The sequence below is a fragment of the Oreochromis aureus genome, linkage group 7 (assembly GCF_013358895.1).
Source record: "Oreochromis aureus strain Israel breed Guangdong linkage group 7, ZZ_aureus, whole genome shotgun sequence".
Classification (NCBI taxonomy): domain Eukaryota; kingdom Metazoa; phylum Chordata; class Actinopteri; order Cichliformes; family Cichlidae; genus Oreochromis; species Oreochromis aureus.
This window is the reverse complement of record NC_052948.1, coordinates 27,448,057-27,464,723: the sequence shown is the minus strand read 5'-3', so window position 1 is coordinate 27,464,723 and position 16,667 is coordinate 27,448,057. Positions and strand designations below refer to the sequence as shown.

Sequence of the window (16,667 nt, the reverse complement as noted above, 5' to 3'; positions counted from 1 at the left end):
AACCCTCTTCTCACACTCTTCACACCCTGATAGCAACACCGCAGGAGAAATGCCAGCACAGGCATCCAGTATCCGTAGTTTCAGGTGCTGCACATCTCGTATCTTCACTCCATAGACAATTGCCTTCAGATGACCCCAAAGATAAAAGTCTAAGGGGGTCAGATCGGGAGACCTTGGGGGCCATTCAACTGGCCCACGACGACCAATCCACTTTCCAGGAAACTGTTCATCTAGGAATGCTCAGACCTGGCACCCATAATGTGGTGGTGCACCATCTTGCTGGATAAACTCAGGGAATGTGCCAGCTTCAGTGCATAAAGAGGGAAACACATCATCATGTAGCAATTTCAAATATCCAGTGGCCTTGAGGTTTCCATTGATGAAGAATGGACCCACTATCATTGTACCCCATATACCACACCAAACCATCACTTTTGTTGTTCCAACAGTCTTGGAGGGATCCATCCAATGTGGGTTAGTGTCAGACCAATAGCGGTGGTTTTGTTTGTTAACTTCACCATTCACATAAAAGTTTGCCTCATCACTGAACAAAATCTTCAGCGTGAACTGAGGGTCCTGTTCCAATTTTTGTTTTGCCCATTCTGCAAATTCTGTGCGCCGATCTGGGTCATCCTCGTTGAGATGCTGCAGTAGCTGGAGTTTGTAAGGGTGCCATTTGTGAGTAGCTAATATCCGCCGAAGGGATGTTCGACTAATGCCACTCTCCAGTGACATGCGGCGAGTGCTACGCTGTGGGCTCTTGCTGAATGAAGCTAGGACAGCCGCTGATGTTTCTTCATTAGTGACAGTTTTCTTGCGTCCACATTTTGGCAAATCCAACACTGAACCAGTTTCACGAAACTTAGCAAGCAGTTTGCTAACTGTAGCATGGGAGATGGGTGGTCTCGTAGGGTGTCTTGCATTGAAATCTGCTGCAATGACCCGGTTACTGCGTTCACCAGATATCAACACAATTTCGATCCGCTCCTCACGTGTTAACCTCTTCGACATGTCAATGGCTGTGAACAAAGAGAAACTTGTAAATAACTCATGAAAGAATAAAGTTACGTTGAAACCAAGCACACCATTGTTTTTCTTGTGACATTACCAATAAGTTTGATGTGTCACATGGCCCTCTTCTTATTGAAAAAACAAAAGTTGTATCCAAGATGGCCGACTTCTAAATGGCCACCATGGTCACCACCCATCTTGAGGAGTTTGCCCCCTCACATATACTAATGTGCCACAAACAGGACTTTAATATCACCAACCATTCCCATGTTATTACGGTGTATCCATATAAATGGCCCACCCTGTAGATTAAATAAAAGGGTTTTTTTATTTTTTGGGAATTTTGTCGCTGGAGTCTGAATTTGTCCCTTTTTGTTCCAAGATTTCTAAAATAGTTTTCATACTTAAATGTTTCAGATCATCAGTATTAAATAACAGACAAACATAACCTACAAATTTAGAAAATGTAAATAAATAATGATTTAATGTTTTAAAGGAATTTAAAGTGGACAGTATTAAACACTACATGTATTATTTTATTTCCATCATGGAACCCTAAAACAACTGTCATAGATTTAAGACTGTCTGCGACTTGGTTTAAACTATACGTGTTTAAATTTTTAGAGCTGCCTGTACAGAACATAACGTCACTGGGTTGGTTGATTGCTGCTCAGAGGTTGTTGCTAACAGTAGTTTGTTAGTTAACTAGTGACAGAATTGATCATTTAGTGTAAACAAGGAAACTAAAACCGAAAAGCAGTCTAAGGAGTTGCTTTTGTACTGCTCCCTGCTGCAGCGCGTTGTATTTTTAAAAAGTCAAGGATGCCCACTTTCATTCTCTGTCTCTTTAGCAGTAAGTGGTTTGTATGTTGTGTGTTAATGTTGGGATTTCATTGTGCTTTGGTAAAAAATGTATTTTGTGGTGTGATGCACATGTAGTAACCTGTCATTTTATGAATTGGTTGGATGTGCTGACACAAGATGGCCTTAAACTGTTATAAAAGCTTTAACTTTAAACACTTATTTCTTAAATCCAGCTTCACAGACAGTGTTTACATTTACGTTCTTTCAGAGTAGGGCTGCATGCTGTAATTGGCCAGTAGAGATTTAAAATATTCTAGTGTTTGTGCAGATCTAATATTTGGCAGTAGACTATTCCGGAGTCTGGAACCTGCCACAGAGATGGTTCTTTCACAGTGAGATTTAGGTTTAGACCTTGGAATAAATAACATTAGTTTGCATTGTTTGCATGCATTGATAGAGCTCAGATAGGTAAGAAGAACCTGTCTGTTTAAAAACAAAACATAAAATTTTAATTTGGGTCTTGTAAGGAATAGGAAGCCAGTGTAAAGAGGCCAACACTGGGTTATATTCTCCCTCCATTTCGTACTAGTTGGCAGACAAGCAGCTGCGTTTTTGGACCAACTGGAGACGATAAATAGAGGACTGGTCCAAACCAAAGTATGGTGTAGACTCAACCACTGGTATTTTCGTATTTATAAGGCTATTCTTGGTTTGCTTGCATCTAATTTACAGACTCCATCAAAAAAGGTATTGTGTTAGATCCTAAGAGTTCTGTCTCAGAGGTTTGTGCTGAATTTGGAAAAAGAGCATTCAAATTTGCAGCTTCTTCATCTTGTAATCAGCTGCAGAATCAACTAAAATTTAATGAACCGGTTTTACTTAATACATTTAAGGCAATTTTAAATGTCTTGAATGCAGTTAATTCAGGCTGCTAATGTTTTTCCTGAATATTATTTGTTTCAATTAGTTTTAAGAAGGTATTCATTCTTTATTAACACTGAAGTATAAAAATGTTGGTTCCTTCTTTGTTTTGTTTGTTTGTTTTTTATATTTTGCCTGTACTTAACTGGTGTATGGATTTGTGTATCTATGTTTTATTCATTTATGAAACTTCTGATTGTACAGCGGTCATTCTTGCCCAGGACACACTTGTAAAAGTGTTCCACATCTTGTTCAACATCTTTGGGACAATGGTTGTGCATGTTTGGTTTAGGTTGCTTGTAGCTACTAATACTAGTCATAGTTTGGTGTTCCCAACAGAAACTAGTCCTAACAATAATCAATTGAATCTGTGATTTTGACTGACCATTTTTTTGTGCATTTGTGTGTCATGTTCAGCAAAACCAGAAAATTATGCTCATGTAATCACGCTAATGAGAAACTTCCAGAGCAGAAAAACCTGTAGATAGCCGAGAAAAAATGCCTGAAAATCGATCCATATTTTCTGCTCATTCACACGTGCACACACACACACACACACACCCTGAACATAATAGCTGAAAGTTGGGCTTGACAGAAATCAACATCACTCCTCCGGCCGTCTGTCTCCCAATCAATATTACCCCTCCTTTTCCCTCCTCTTATTATCAGTACTAATCTATATCTCTTTGTCTCGCTTTCTTTAGAGTCCTATCTCCTTCACTCCCTGTCTTTTCTCTAAATTACATTGAGGACAGTACACTGTTATGGAGGTAACAAATTTAAAATGACCTACATCGGAATTAGAGAGAAAGCAGGCCATCACACCCGAAGGGCAGTCAACTGACAGAAAAGTGGAAGAATGAAAAGAAAAGAAGATGGAAAAAGAAAGCAGAGGAGCGTTGATTGGAAGTTGATTGTGGAGATTTCACTTCTCCTGTTTTTTTGTTTTTCTCTTTTCTCTTTTGGACAAAGGCAACAAGAAAATGAGGAGGGGATGAAAAGCACAAATGCCTGAGAGTCCTCATGGGCTTCTCTGCATCCACACAAAAAACAAAATGACAGCGATAATAAAAGTGATCACTAAAGCTTGTCTTGGGCATGAGCCACAGGCGTGGAAACAGCGCCAGTATTCTCAGTGAGCTGTGGTCTTTTGTGGGGCCATGTGTCACGGTCAGAAGCTTCCCATCCTGAAATGTACTCCCACAATAAAGGCAGAGTGGAGAGTGTTAGGCTTTTCATTTGGCAGGGCCATTATCAGAAAGGCCTGAAAGGACTGGAAATGACCCAGGTTTGCTCAGGCTGGGACACCCTGCGCCTCTTCGGCTTCTTTTATTTTTTTTTTTCATTTTTCTGTTGATTCTTTCATCACTGACCCCAAAGCCTCATTATCGCCTGCAGCTTCAGGCAGTGCACATCCAAACTGAACTGTCAGGGCCGCTGCATAAAAATGACTTCATTACTAGCTATTCCAAATGTACTAATATGAAAATCTTGTAATGTTTTCTTTCTCTGTTATCATTAATAAATCCCAGGAACACACCCAAGTTAATGAAATAATCAGTTTAAATGATATGTATTGTGTGCATTTTTAAAATTTATTTTTTATTCTTATACCTGGACTTTGTCCCACATTTGTTGCAGTTTGTTTTGACACAGTCACATACACACCTGCCACCCCAAAATACTCATAAGAAGAAATAAACTGCAATTTGCTTGATTTTTCCCATATTGTGCGTCTTTATGTCACTTTTTTTTTTTTTGCCTTACACACTTTAGGACTTCAGCATTTCTCATACCAAGATCAAAATTGTGACATAAACATGAATTGATCCGTGGTATTGTATCAAACTTTTCATATTTCTAGTAAAAATATTTTTTTGTTTTTTTTTCCTATTAATCACCCCTTTAAAACCCCTTTTTCTAATATTTTCTCATGTTTAACATGTTTCTCATGTATAACTGTGTTTGGAAACTGCAGTATCCATTTAACCTTAGTAATTCCGCAAAGTGCTTCTCATTGTCTGTCTTGTTCATCCATTTTATGTCTATGGCAACAGCACTGCCAATGATGGGATAAAAGGATGAATCAGTGATTTGTCTTGGGCATACTGTAGGACCTGTAATCAAACTAATAACACTGTAATTTGTGGCAAGCCCCTTTACCACCTGAGCCGTAGCTTTTTAAATATTTACATATTATTATAAAAGTGACTGACACATTTTTATGTATAGTGGATTGCTCTCATTGCCATGTTCTAAGTGCCATGGTTTGAGTATTTTCCAGCACTCACTGATGGTCATTAACACGGGTAAATGACTGAAATTATATGACTGTGGATACAAGTGGTTGAATTGAGCAGCAACTGTGCTCAGACTTGGAGAAGGGATGTGGTGGGAGCTGAAGCTTTTAAGTCGAGACATGAGGTGGTTCGGCTCTTCCTGGGCACCTCTACTTCAACGTTTTTAGGATGGGCTCATTTCTAAACTCTGGGAAGAAACCCTCAGAATGGACTGGAGAGATTTTAGTATATCCAGCCTGAAAACACCTTGGGACTGGGACCCTGCAGAGGCCAAATCTCCCAATCTTTCTGTCTCCTGTAAACTCAAATGTACAGATATAACGTTACCAAACCTTGACCCAGTGATTTTGCAAACTCCATTTTCTCAAACATATGACTTGACCCAGTGAAGACACGTGACTGAACATGATTGAGCATGACTGCACAAACTCATTGCTATTGATGGTACTTCACAGTTTCTGGCCTACTGGCTTATATACAATTAAGATCAATGATTTGACTGAACACATACACTGTTGTCAGAAGTCAAAGTCTGTTGTCATTCCCTCCTCAAAGTTTCTTAAGTCAGTCTCATTTGTCCCATCAGCTGTTTAGTCACGCACCTCACATTTTGTCATCAGTAAAACTTGGCACATTGCACAATGTTTGAATGTAGACATGAAGCCTGATCTGCTGCTGTTATAACTGATTTATTGCTATCTTCCTGTCTGTTTTTTTTTTCTACCCTACTTTCAAGTGTTTAATGATCACGTCATGTTTCCTGAGTCAGTTGTTAAATGGCTCTTTGTGGGCAGTGTTGGGACAACTACTGTAATTATTATCACTAATCTTTAGAGAAATATCCCATAGTTTTATATTCAGGATTGCAACATCTCTCATATCTTTATCACTAATTGTTTCAATTGTTGTTGAGTTTCAGACCAAAGAGCACATTTCCCTAACCTCATCCAGACTCCGCTGTGAAAAATAAACACTATAGTAGCATAGTATGGATTTTACAGTTCACATCTAGTTATCGAGTTCAATTTTTTTTTAAACTCTTGGCAGGGTTGTGCACATCAAAGTGTCTTTCCTTCATCCACCTCTGTGTTTTCTTTTCAGGTCTTGATCCATCTCAGCGTCAGGGAGTGGAAAAGTTGATCTCAGCGTCTCCGTGTCAATTCGACCACGCTGCCCTGTTCACCATCTTACAGAAACACACACTCCAGCATCGAATGAACGACTCCTTCTCCTGCCTGGTATGTGAAGAAGAACCTTTTCATCATTCGTCTTCATTGACCATCCACAATACTGCTCATTCATCACACAAACTTTCTTCTATCATCTATACCAAAATACGTAAGCTGCTTAAAATCCTCATGAAACAGAACCGTTAAAGAAGAACTTGCAGTGAACTTGTAATGGTTTTGCTAAAACAATTAGTTGGTTAATTAAAGTTTATGAATCACCAAAAAAATAGCCAACAAGTACTTAAATACGTAGATAATATTTGTCTACATATACATTTTACCTTCTGGGTTCTCAATCTATAGTGATGGCTTGACTCTGCAACCAAAACAATAAGAGGATTGTTTTTGGTTTCTGGTACTGCCAGTTAATTTTCCCAGGTAGCAGAAAAAGGTGGACGCTGCAAAACAAAAAGGTTCCCACTGGTGAAGTGTGAGAATAATAGAAACAAAAAGTAAAACAACACACTGATGCAAAGAGCTCCAAAACTTGACATGTTTTTAAAAAGGCATTCAGTTGGAATCATTTCTAAAAAACTAGTAAGTAACATCAAATACCTATTCACAGTAAATTGTGTTCACAGTAAATTATTAATTGCTGCCATACATTCTTTATAGAACTATCTGCATACACACTCTGATCACAATCAGCCTTTCAACTATTGGATAAATAATAATAATAATGTCTATACTGTGACAGGCTGTCCAGAGTGTACAGCGCCTTTTGCCTTATGGATAAGCCAAAGAAATGAATAGTTGGATGGATTAATGTGTATGTGGAAAAATTACAACATATACAAATTTTTTCTGCATCTAGTAACATTTTTTTTGTCTGTTTTTATAGCTAGGATACAGTTAGATATTTAATATAGTTATAATTCATAGCTTTATTTCTGTACATGTAGCGCTTAAATAATGAAATCAGTCTATTAATTAACCGACCAAAGATTATTCAACAACTACTTTTAATGTTGTTTAATGCTTTAAACAATCCTTGGATTTTTTACTCACAACATGATCTCCAAATTCACTCACCTCGCCAATTTTGAGGCTAAAATGAATAACACACTATTTGAACAAGAAATAAACATAAAAAGAGATAAAAAGATTAACTTAATATAATTTTTCTTCTCCCTAACAAAAGGTAAAATAAGAATTAAAAGCTTTATAACAATGAATCAGTACGCACTGATGTCACTGAACTTCATTTTAGCACTAGACAAGCCGTTCAGCTAATTTGTCATGCTCGGTGACCTTCAGATAATGGTGACGGGTTGCATTTTAACAACAGATGCAGCCTGGCCCCAGTCCAGGGACCTCCTAGGTGGAAATAGTCATCTTTTCAAACGTGAATAATTTGTGATGCCTTCAGTTGTGCTTAAATGTCTGCTGGTTTTGGATTAGTGCTCCAACAAAATAAGAATTTTAAAGCTTGTAAATGTAATTTTAATTAGGGTTCTGCTGTTTCTATCCAAATTATTGTTGAAGCACTGCATATTTAAAAAATGAATGAAAACAAAAATAACTAAAACTTTTCAGAACAGTTTGAAGAATGAAAGAGATATAGGAGCTCAGTGCGTGTGTGTGTGTTCAGCCTGGGGCGCTCTCTCACACTGATTAAGGGGATAAGCACTCTAATCAATACTTTCCAAATAGGAACATGACCCTCATGGACAACTGCTGTTCTGAGTCAATGGAGGAGGAGGAGAAAGCAGTGAAGTGAAGCCTAAATAAGCGAGTCCGTATGTGTATGTTTTTTTGTTTTTGTTGTTGTTTTTTTGTTTTTTATAGTGTGTGCGGTTGTGGTTGGGAAGCATTGATCCAAATCCCCAAAGTGTTGTTCATTAACAAAATATACCAATGGCAGTTTTAACTTAAGAAAAAAAAGAAATCAATCTTTTAGTATCTTTTTAAAAAAGTAATTCAAGTGATTTTCTTTTTCTTTTATTTTTAAAGGTTATTTATAAGATTTTAAGTTCAAAATTACATCAAATCACACAAGATAAAAGGACAATCACAACAACAATAACAACAACAACAACAACAACAAAAAGAAAGAAATTGTGGAGTTCGAACAAAATCATCTTCTGTGTGAAGTTAGACAGGGCAACAGAAAGTAAAGTTCAGAGTCCAAAAGATGTGGGGAACAAGTCCAAGAAGGACTTAGGGTCCGGCAGAGGTTCAGTTTCATATAAAGATAAAGTGCAGTCGAATGGGTTAAACATTGCTGATTCTGTTAATATGATTGAGAAAAGAGCTCCAGATTTTGATCAATTTAAAATGAGTGTTAGCAAGACCATAACGTCTCCAACGAACCTCTTCAATATACGAAAATGCAATCATCTCACATAGCCAAAGCCTAAAGCCTAACACTGCAAGTTTACCATAAGTTGTAATCTGACATTAATAGCAGTCTTTAATCTTCTTCAACCCATTGGCCAATAAAGCGTTCGATATCTCTACTCGCATGTCCTTAACCCAAGCATCCCTGATGTGGTATGTAGGTGCTGTAAGTTTAAAAAGTGCAGTAAACTGGCTAACTAGGTGTTTGTTGGAGTTTTAATCAAATAATCATAAAAGCCAGTATGAGCAGGAGGCTGATCCAGAGTGTTTAACCAAACATTCAAGTGATTTTCAAACAAGCAAAAGATCACCGAGACCCAAATTGCCTGCTTTATGTGCAGTATTTTTGTCTCAGTTATTGGAGTTTAATATTTTATTCAGATAAATTCGTGAATCTGCTTGCAGAATATGACAGCCTGTGGAAAGAGACATGATAACTTCATATTATTTATGACAACTTCCTTCTATCCTTTAAAATTCACAGAATTATCACTGAATGTCTTGTCTCTCCAGGAGTGGCATTAACATCCCTAGGTTTCTTCAGCTCATACACATTTCAAAATATGAAAACACATACACACTTGAAATTAGGCCAGAAATGAAATGAGTAATACTGATGAAAAGTGCAGTTTGAGTAATACTTCCTAATTTGAAAGTTTCAGACCTTAAAAGACTGCATCACAATTTCTTGTAAAATTCCACTGTAAAATTGCTTTTAATGAGCCTTTTAAAACCTGCTCCCATATCTACTCTTGCAAAATGCAAAATTAAACTTAGGCCAGTTTCTTGTCCTTTGAGTAAATGACTGGCGTTAGGACGTGGTGGTGGTCCAGGGTGTTGTCATTGCGGGCCCTGGATCCTCTTTTTTTGCAGTGAGGTGTGGGGAATAGGGGTCCTTACTGAGTCAGTTGTTGGCATGGCTCTCTCCTTCTGAGGGTACTCCTCTACCTCCTGGTCATATGTATCCCACCCCTCCCCACTACTCACTTAAACAACACACCACTCACATGCATAAGGTCTCAGGGGGACTTGTGCTGCATGGGCCACAGTGGTTTGGGCCAGTTATATGAATTTGCTTGACGTGCTGTGCGATGACCTGCCCCTGCTTTTTAATTACACTGTAGTCATTACAGCTCATGACACATCACTATAAACAATGAGCCTTTGGGAGCAGGTGCATTACCTAGAAGATGGTTGGGGTCGGGTGGGGTGGTGGGGGGGTGGGGGTGCTGAAGTGGTCCCACTCACCCTTTCACTGCTGTCCGCCTCTTAATTTTATCTGCATGTTGGACATCAAGGGTTTGGGGTGGACGTGTGGATGAGCACTGAACAACAGTCAGGTGCTCATGTCACATCTATTCCGTCAATTTTAATAGCAGTTTCTAGTTTACACAAAGTCATACCCATCTTTTTCACTTCGTACACATACAGTGGTGTGAAAAAGTGTTTGCCCCTTCCACAGTTCCAAGACAAAAACCATTGCTGAGCAAAAGGTTCATCTCAGTTCTTCCAGAAAGCAGCTTGATGATCCCAAAGACCTTTGGGGAAGTACTCTGTGGACTGACAAGACAAAAGTTTAACTTTTTAGAATGTGTGTTCACAATTACATCTGGCATAAAACTAACACAGCATTTTAGAAAAGGAACATTATACCGACAGTAAAATATGGTGGTGGTAGTATTAGGTATGAGGCTGGTCTGGGGCTGTTTTGCTGACTCTAGACTTAAGACTTGATGTGGTAAATGGAACCATGAATTCTTCTGTGTACAAAAACATCCTGAAGGAGAATGTCCGGCCAGCTGTTTGTGACCTCAAGCTGAAAATGCAGGAGCAGATCCAAAACACACCAGCAGGTCCTCCTCCAAATGGCTTAAGAAAAACGTTGGAGTGGCCTAGCCAAAGTCCTGACCTGAATATGATTGAGATGCTGTGGCATAACCTTACAAAGGTGGTTCATGCTTGAAAACCCTCCAGTGTAGCTGAATTACAACAATTCTGCAAAGATGAATGGGTCAAAATTCCTGAACAGAGCTGTAAGACACTCATTGCTAGTTATCACAAGTGCTTGATTACAGTTGTTGCTGCTAAGGGTGGCCCAACCAGTTATTAGGTGTAGGAGGCAATCACTTTTTCACACAGGGCCATGTAGGTTTGGATTTTTTACCTCTTTAATCATAAACACCTTAATTTAGAAACTGCATTTTGTGTTTTGTGTTAGCTTTATCTAATATTTACATTTTTGATTATCTGAAATATTTAAGTATGACAAACATACAAAACAATAGCAAATCAGGAAGGGGGCAAACACTTTTTCACACTGCCGTACACCAACAAACGCACCCAACAGATCACTTCCAACTTTGACGAGTAGGAAGGCGAGTGGGCGGGTGTTCCTACACTCTTGTTTCCTGCACCCTGCCAGGGCAGTGGTTGCTTGGTGGCTCGTGGGCCAGGCTGGCTGCGTCCCAGGGTCGCTGTTCGTTTAGTGGTGCAGTTCTCTGGCACCTGGGGATCGCTGTTGGCTTATGACGGGATGGCTGAGCTGTGGCAGAGTAAACTGCCTGTTGCCACTGGTTCTCTGGAGCTGTTGTCCTTTGGTCGTGAGGGCTCCATCTGGAGCCTCCCTACTCCTTCTGCTGGGATGGGCACACAGTTGTCATCCTGGGAGGGATTTCTTGCAGCTTGTCTCCCTCATTTAAATCATGTATTTTTTCACTGTGGAATCTGAAAACCTCATTTTGGAATTAGGATTCCATATTTTAAGTAAAGCTTCGAAAAGAGCTCTGGTTTAGGAAGACCAAGCCACCACAAAGTAGTACAAAAAGTCACACAAACACACAAATATGTATTTTATCATGGGTATTGTGCTTGCTTTAGGGTCACCCACATTTATTGCAAAATCTTTATAATCAAACAAAAACAAAAATTGATGTTGTCATGAGGTGATGGATCTGACCATCAGCTGTGCTTTTCCATAACCACCCACCCCCACACCAACCCTTTATTGGGTCATATATGAAGGGGCCCGTAAAAGTAAGCACTGAACTAGACAACATTTGAAGAGCAGTAATTTACCTTAAATTCTAAAAAAAATTGTTTACTCATTAGACATTAAAAACTCTTTGTATCACATCACCATACTTTTGGAGGATGAAGACGCAGGTGTCCTCACCTCCCTTTGAACCTGTCTGAGCATCCTGCTGCTAAATTAACTTTGTGTTATGCTTCTATCATTATAGATTCTAATGTAATTACTTAGGTCTATGCATGCACACGGTCCAGACTCTCGCTCCTTTAATTCTGAAGCATTCAAATTATTCAGTTATATTTGTACTAATTAGAGGAATCTGCATAAGAAAAACTAACAGGCTCCAGATTGTGTTGTATGGAGAGATAGACTGCCAGCCCTCCTGGGAAAAAATCCAAGTAGGAAAATGTTCAGAGGGATTTACCATGTCTATTTTCCATCTAGAGCTCTCTAGTGGATACATTCATAATGGTGACACTTTTTTAAATTACCTATAACACTAATTAACTTTTCAGCTGACATATATACTGTCATGGATGTTAGTAATTAGCAAATATTAGCAGATAATACTGCTTAGAGTGAAATACTGTAGCACAGAGTTGTTGTTTATTCAAGTGTAGATCAGCATAAGAACCAAACCAATATAAACACCAAACCAAGGATTACTGTTGCTAGTTATTGCATAAATAAATCTTTTTATTTTTTTTTTTTTTAGTGTATGGTGATATTACTGTATTCTATTCAGTAACTGGGGATAGTAAATGTTTCAGAACCACCAAACTGATGTTTCCATACTTTATGTTCATTTTTTTCTATGCTTAAGTGCTTTCTATCTAACATTCACAGACATTCATGAGCAACTTCGGATTAGTTTCTTGCCCAAGGATATTTGGCATGCAGACTGGAGCAGCCAAGGATCAAACCACCAACCTTGCAATTAGTAAATCACCTACTCTGTCATTGGTGCTACAGCCACCCTGAATATTTCAACAATATTTAAAATATTAGTTGAGCAAAAATATGAGTATAGTTGCACTACCTGACAGTATTAATGTAATCTTTTATACTGAATTACATTTATTACTTCTAAGCTGGACTACTGTAATTCATTATTATCAGGATATCCTAATAAGTCCCTGAAAAGCTTTCGGTTGATCCAAAGCACGAGTACTGACAGGGACTAGAAACTGAGAGCATATTTCTCCTATATTGGCTTCCCTTCATTGGCTTCCTGTTAAATCCAGAATTGAATTTAAAATCCTGCTCCTCACATACAAAGTCTTGAATAATCAGGCCCAATCTTATCTTAATGACCTTATAGTACCACATCACCCTATTAGAGCACTTCACTCTCGCACTGCCGGCTTACTTGTTGTTCCTAGAGTATTTAAAAATAGAATGGGAGGCAGAGCCTTCAGTTTTCAGACCCCTCTTCTGTGGAACCAGCTTCCAGTTTGGTTTCGGGAAATGGACACTATCTCAACTTTTAATATTAGACCTAAAACGTTCCGTTTTAATAAAGCATATAGTTAGCGCTGGATCAGATGACCCTGAATCCTCCCTTTGTTATACTGCATTAGGTCTAGGCTGCTGGGGGGTTCCCATGATCCATTCAGTGTTTCTTCTTCAGTCACTTTTTTCACTCACTGTGTTTATATACGTCTCTGCATTTAATTATTTTTATTAATAATCTCTGGCTCTCTTCCACAATTGTGGCAAGATCTGAAAACTGCTGTTCACAAACGCTGTCCATCTAATCTGACTGAGCTGGAGCTGTTTTGCAAAGAAGAATGGGCAAGGATTTCAGTCTCTAGATGTGCAAAGCTGGTAGAGACATACCCTAAAAGACTGGCAGCTGTAATTGCAGCAAAACGTGGTTCTACAAAGTATTGACTCAGGGGGCTGAATAATTACGCACACCCCACTTTTCAGTTATTTATTTGTAAAAAATGTTTGGAATCATGTATGATTTTCGTTCCACTTCTCACGTGTACACCACTTTGTATTGGTCTTTCACGTGGGTCCCATTTCACTGCAGGGCAACCTGCATGTGACGAATAAAGCTTTGATTGATTGATTGATTGGTGTTCCAATAACATTGATTCATGTTTGTGGCTGTAATGTGACAAAATGTGGACAAGTTTAAAGGGGCCGAAAACTTTTGCAAGCCACTGTATGTATTTATATATGTGTATATATATGTGTGTGTGTGTATGTGTGTTTATATATATATATATATATATATATATATATAGAGAGAGAGAGAGAGAGAGAGAGAGAGAGAGAGAGAGAGAGAGAGAGAGAGAGATATATAGAGAGAGATATATATAACACACCCAGCACGCCCCTGCGGGCGGTTTTATCCTTCAAGCTCGGGTCCTCTACCAGAGGCCTGGGAGCTTGAGGGTCCTGCGCAGTATCTTAGCTGTTCCCAGGACTGCGCTCTTCTGGACAGAGATCTCCGATGTTGTTCCCGGGATCTGCTGGAGCCACTCGCCTAGCTTGGGAGTCACCGCACCTAGTGCTCCGATTACCACGGGGACCACCGTTACCTTCACCCTCCACATCCTCTCGAGCTCTTCTCTGAGCCCTTGGTATTTCTCCAGCTTCTCGTGTTCCTTCTTCCTGATATTGCTGTCATTCGAACCGCTACATCTATCACTACAGCCGTCTTCTTCTGTTTGTCTACCACCACTATGTCCGGTTGGTTAGCCACCACCATTTTGTCCGTCTGCATCTGGAAGTCCCACAGGATCTTAGCTCGGTCATTCTCCATCACCCTTGGGGCATCTCCCATTTTGACCTCGGGACTTCCAGGTTATACTCGGCACAGATGTTCCTGTACACTATGCCGGCCACTTGGTTATGGCGTTCCATGTATGCCTTGCCTGCTAGCATCTTGCACCCTGCTGTTATGTGCTGGATTGTCTCTGGGGCATCTTTACACAGCCTGCACCTGGGGTCTTGCCTGGTGTGATAGACCCCAGCCTCTATGGATCTTGTACTCAGAGCTTGTTCTTGTGCTGCCATGATTAGTGCCTCTGTGCTGTCTTTCAGTCCAGCTTTGTCCAGCCACTGGTAGGATTTCTGGATATCAGCCACCTCCTCTATCTGCCGGTGGTACATACCGTGCAGGGGCCTGTCCTTCCATGATGGTTCCTCGTCTCCTCCTCTTTCTTGGGTTTCTGCTGCCTGAGGTATTCACTGAGCACTCGGTCAGTTGGGGCCATCTTCCCAATGTATTCTTGGATGTTCGTTGTCTCATCCTGGACTGTGGTGCTGACACTGACCAGTCCTCGGCCCCTTCCTTCCGCTTAGCGTACAGCCTCAGGGTGCTGGACTTGGGGTGAAACCCTCCATGCATGGTAAGGAGCTTTCTTGTCTTTATGTCAGTGGCTTCTATCTCCTTCTTTGGCCAGCCTATTACCCCAGCAGGGTACCTGATCACAGGCAGGGCGTGGGTGTTGATGGCCCGGATCTTGTTCTTACCGTTCAGCTGACTCCTCAGGACTTGCCTGACCCTCTGCAGGTACTTGGTGGTTGCAGCTTTTCTAGCGGCCTCTTCATGGTTCCCATTCGCCTGCGGGATCCCCAGGTACTTGTAACTGTCCTCTATGTCTGCAATGTTGCCTTCTGGTAGTTCGATCCCCTCAGTTCTGACTACCTTTCCTCTCTTTGTTACCATCCGACTACACTTCTCCAGCCCGAATGACATCCCGATGTCATTGCTGTATAACCTGGTAGTGTGGATCAGTGAATCGATGTCTCGTTCACTCTTGGCATACAGCTTGATGTCATCCATGTACAGGAGGTGGCTGACAACTGCTCCGTTTCGTAGTCGGTATCCGTAGCCAGTCTTGTTAATGATCTCACTGAGGGGTTCAGGCCTATGCAGAACAGCAGTGGGGACAGAGCATCTCCTTGGTAGATCCCGCACTTGATGGTGACTTGTGCTATGGGCTTGGAGTTGGCCTCTAGTGTTGTGCGCCACATCCCCATTGAGTTCCTGATGAAGGCTCTTAGGGTCCTGTTGATCTTGTACAATTCTAGGCATTCCAGTATCCAGCTGTGGGGCATTGAGTCATAGGCCTTCTTGTAATCAATCCAGGCTGTGCACAGGTTGGTCAGTCTGGTCTTGCAGTCTCGGCTGACTGTTCTGTCTACCAGTAGCTGGTGTTTTGCGCCTCTGGTATTCTTGCCAATCCCTTTCTGTGCCCGCTCATGTATTGACCCATGTGCCCGTTCATCTTAGCCGATATGATGCCTGACAGGAGCTTCCATGTAGTACTGAGGCAGGTTATTGGTCGGTAGTTGGATGGGACCGGTCCCTTCTTGGGGTCCTTGGGGATCAGGACCGTCCGACCTTCAGTTAGCCATTCCGGTGTCTCTCGTTAACTAGCAGCTGGTTCATTTGTGCTGCCAGGCGCTCGTGGAGTGCAGTCAGCTTCTTCAGCCAGTAGGCGTGAACCATGTCGGGCTCTGGTGCTGTCCAACTCTTCATACTGGAGACCCTTTCTTGGATATCTGCCACTGTGATGGTTACTGGACCCTGTTCAGGAGGTTGCTGTGGTCTGCCCTCAGATCCACTAGCCACTGAGCATTGCCGTTATGGGTTGCGTCCTTCTCCCATATGCTCTTCCAGTATTGCTCCGTCTCCAGCCTTGGTGGTGCTGTTCTGTTATTATTGTTCCCTTGCCACTGAGAGTACACCTTTGCTGGTTCTGTGGAGAACAGCTGGTTTATTCTCCTGCCTTCTATCTCTCTGGTGTACCTCCTCAAGCGGCTGGCCAAGGCTGTGAGTCTTTGCTTGGCAGTTTCCAAGGCCTCAGGTATGGACAGCTTGCTGTATTTCTTATGCACCTTCTTTGTCGCGCCTTTCTGCAACTCCGTTAGTTGGCTAACCTCCCTCCGTGCTACTTTGATCTTGCCCTCTAGCCTCCTTCTCCATGGAGGGTACTGCCCCTGTGGCTGTTCAACTTGTAGCCAAGCATCTCACTGATCACTGCTGCCGTGGTGTAGATCAGCTTGTTAGTG

The 16,667-nt window shown here is 40.9% G+C and overlaps 1 protein-coding gene across 3 annotated transcripts in view; it reads left to right on the top strand.

Annotated features, from left to right (window-relative positions):
• cadps2 (Ca++-dependent secretion activator 2) overlaps positions 1-16,667 on the top strand; it is a 142,297-nt gene that overhangs the window by 47,670 nt on the left and 77,960 nt on the right. For all 3 annotated transcript variants that reach the window (XM_039615160.1, XM_031742037.2, XM_039615161.1), the window contains exon 12: positions 6,138-6,274. In XM_039615160.1, coding sequence (XP_039471094.1) covers positions 6,138-6,274 — 137 coding nt within the window. The remainder of the gene's footprint in view (positions 1-6,137; positions 6,275-16,667) is intronic.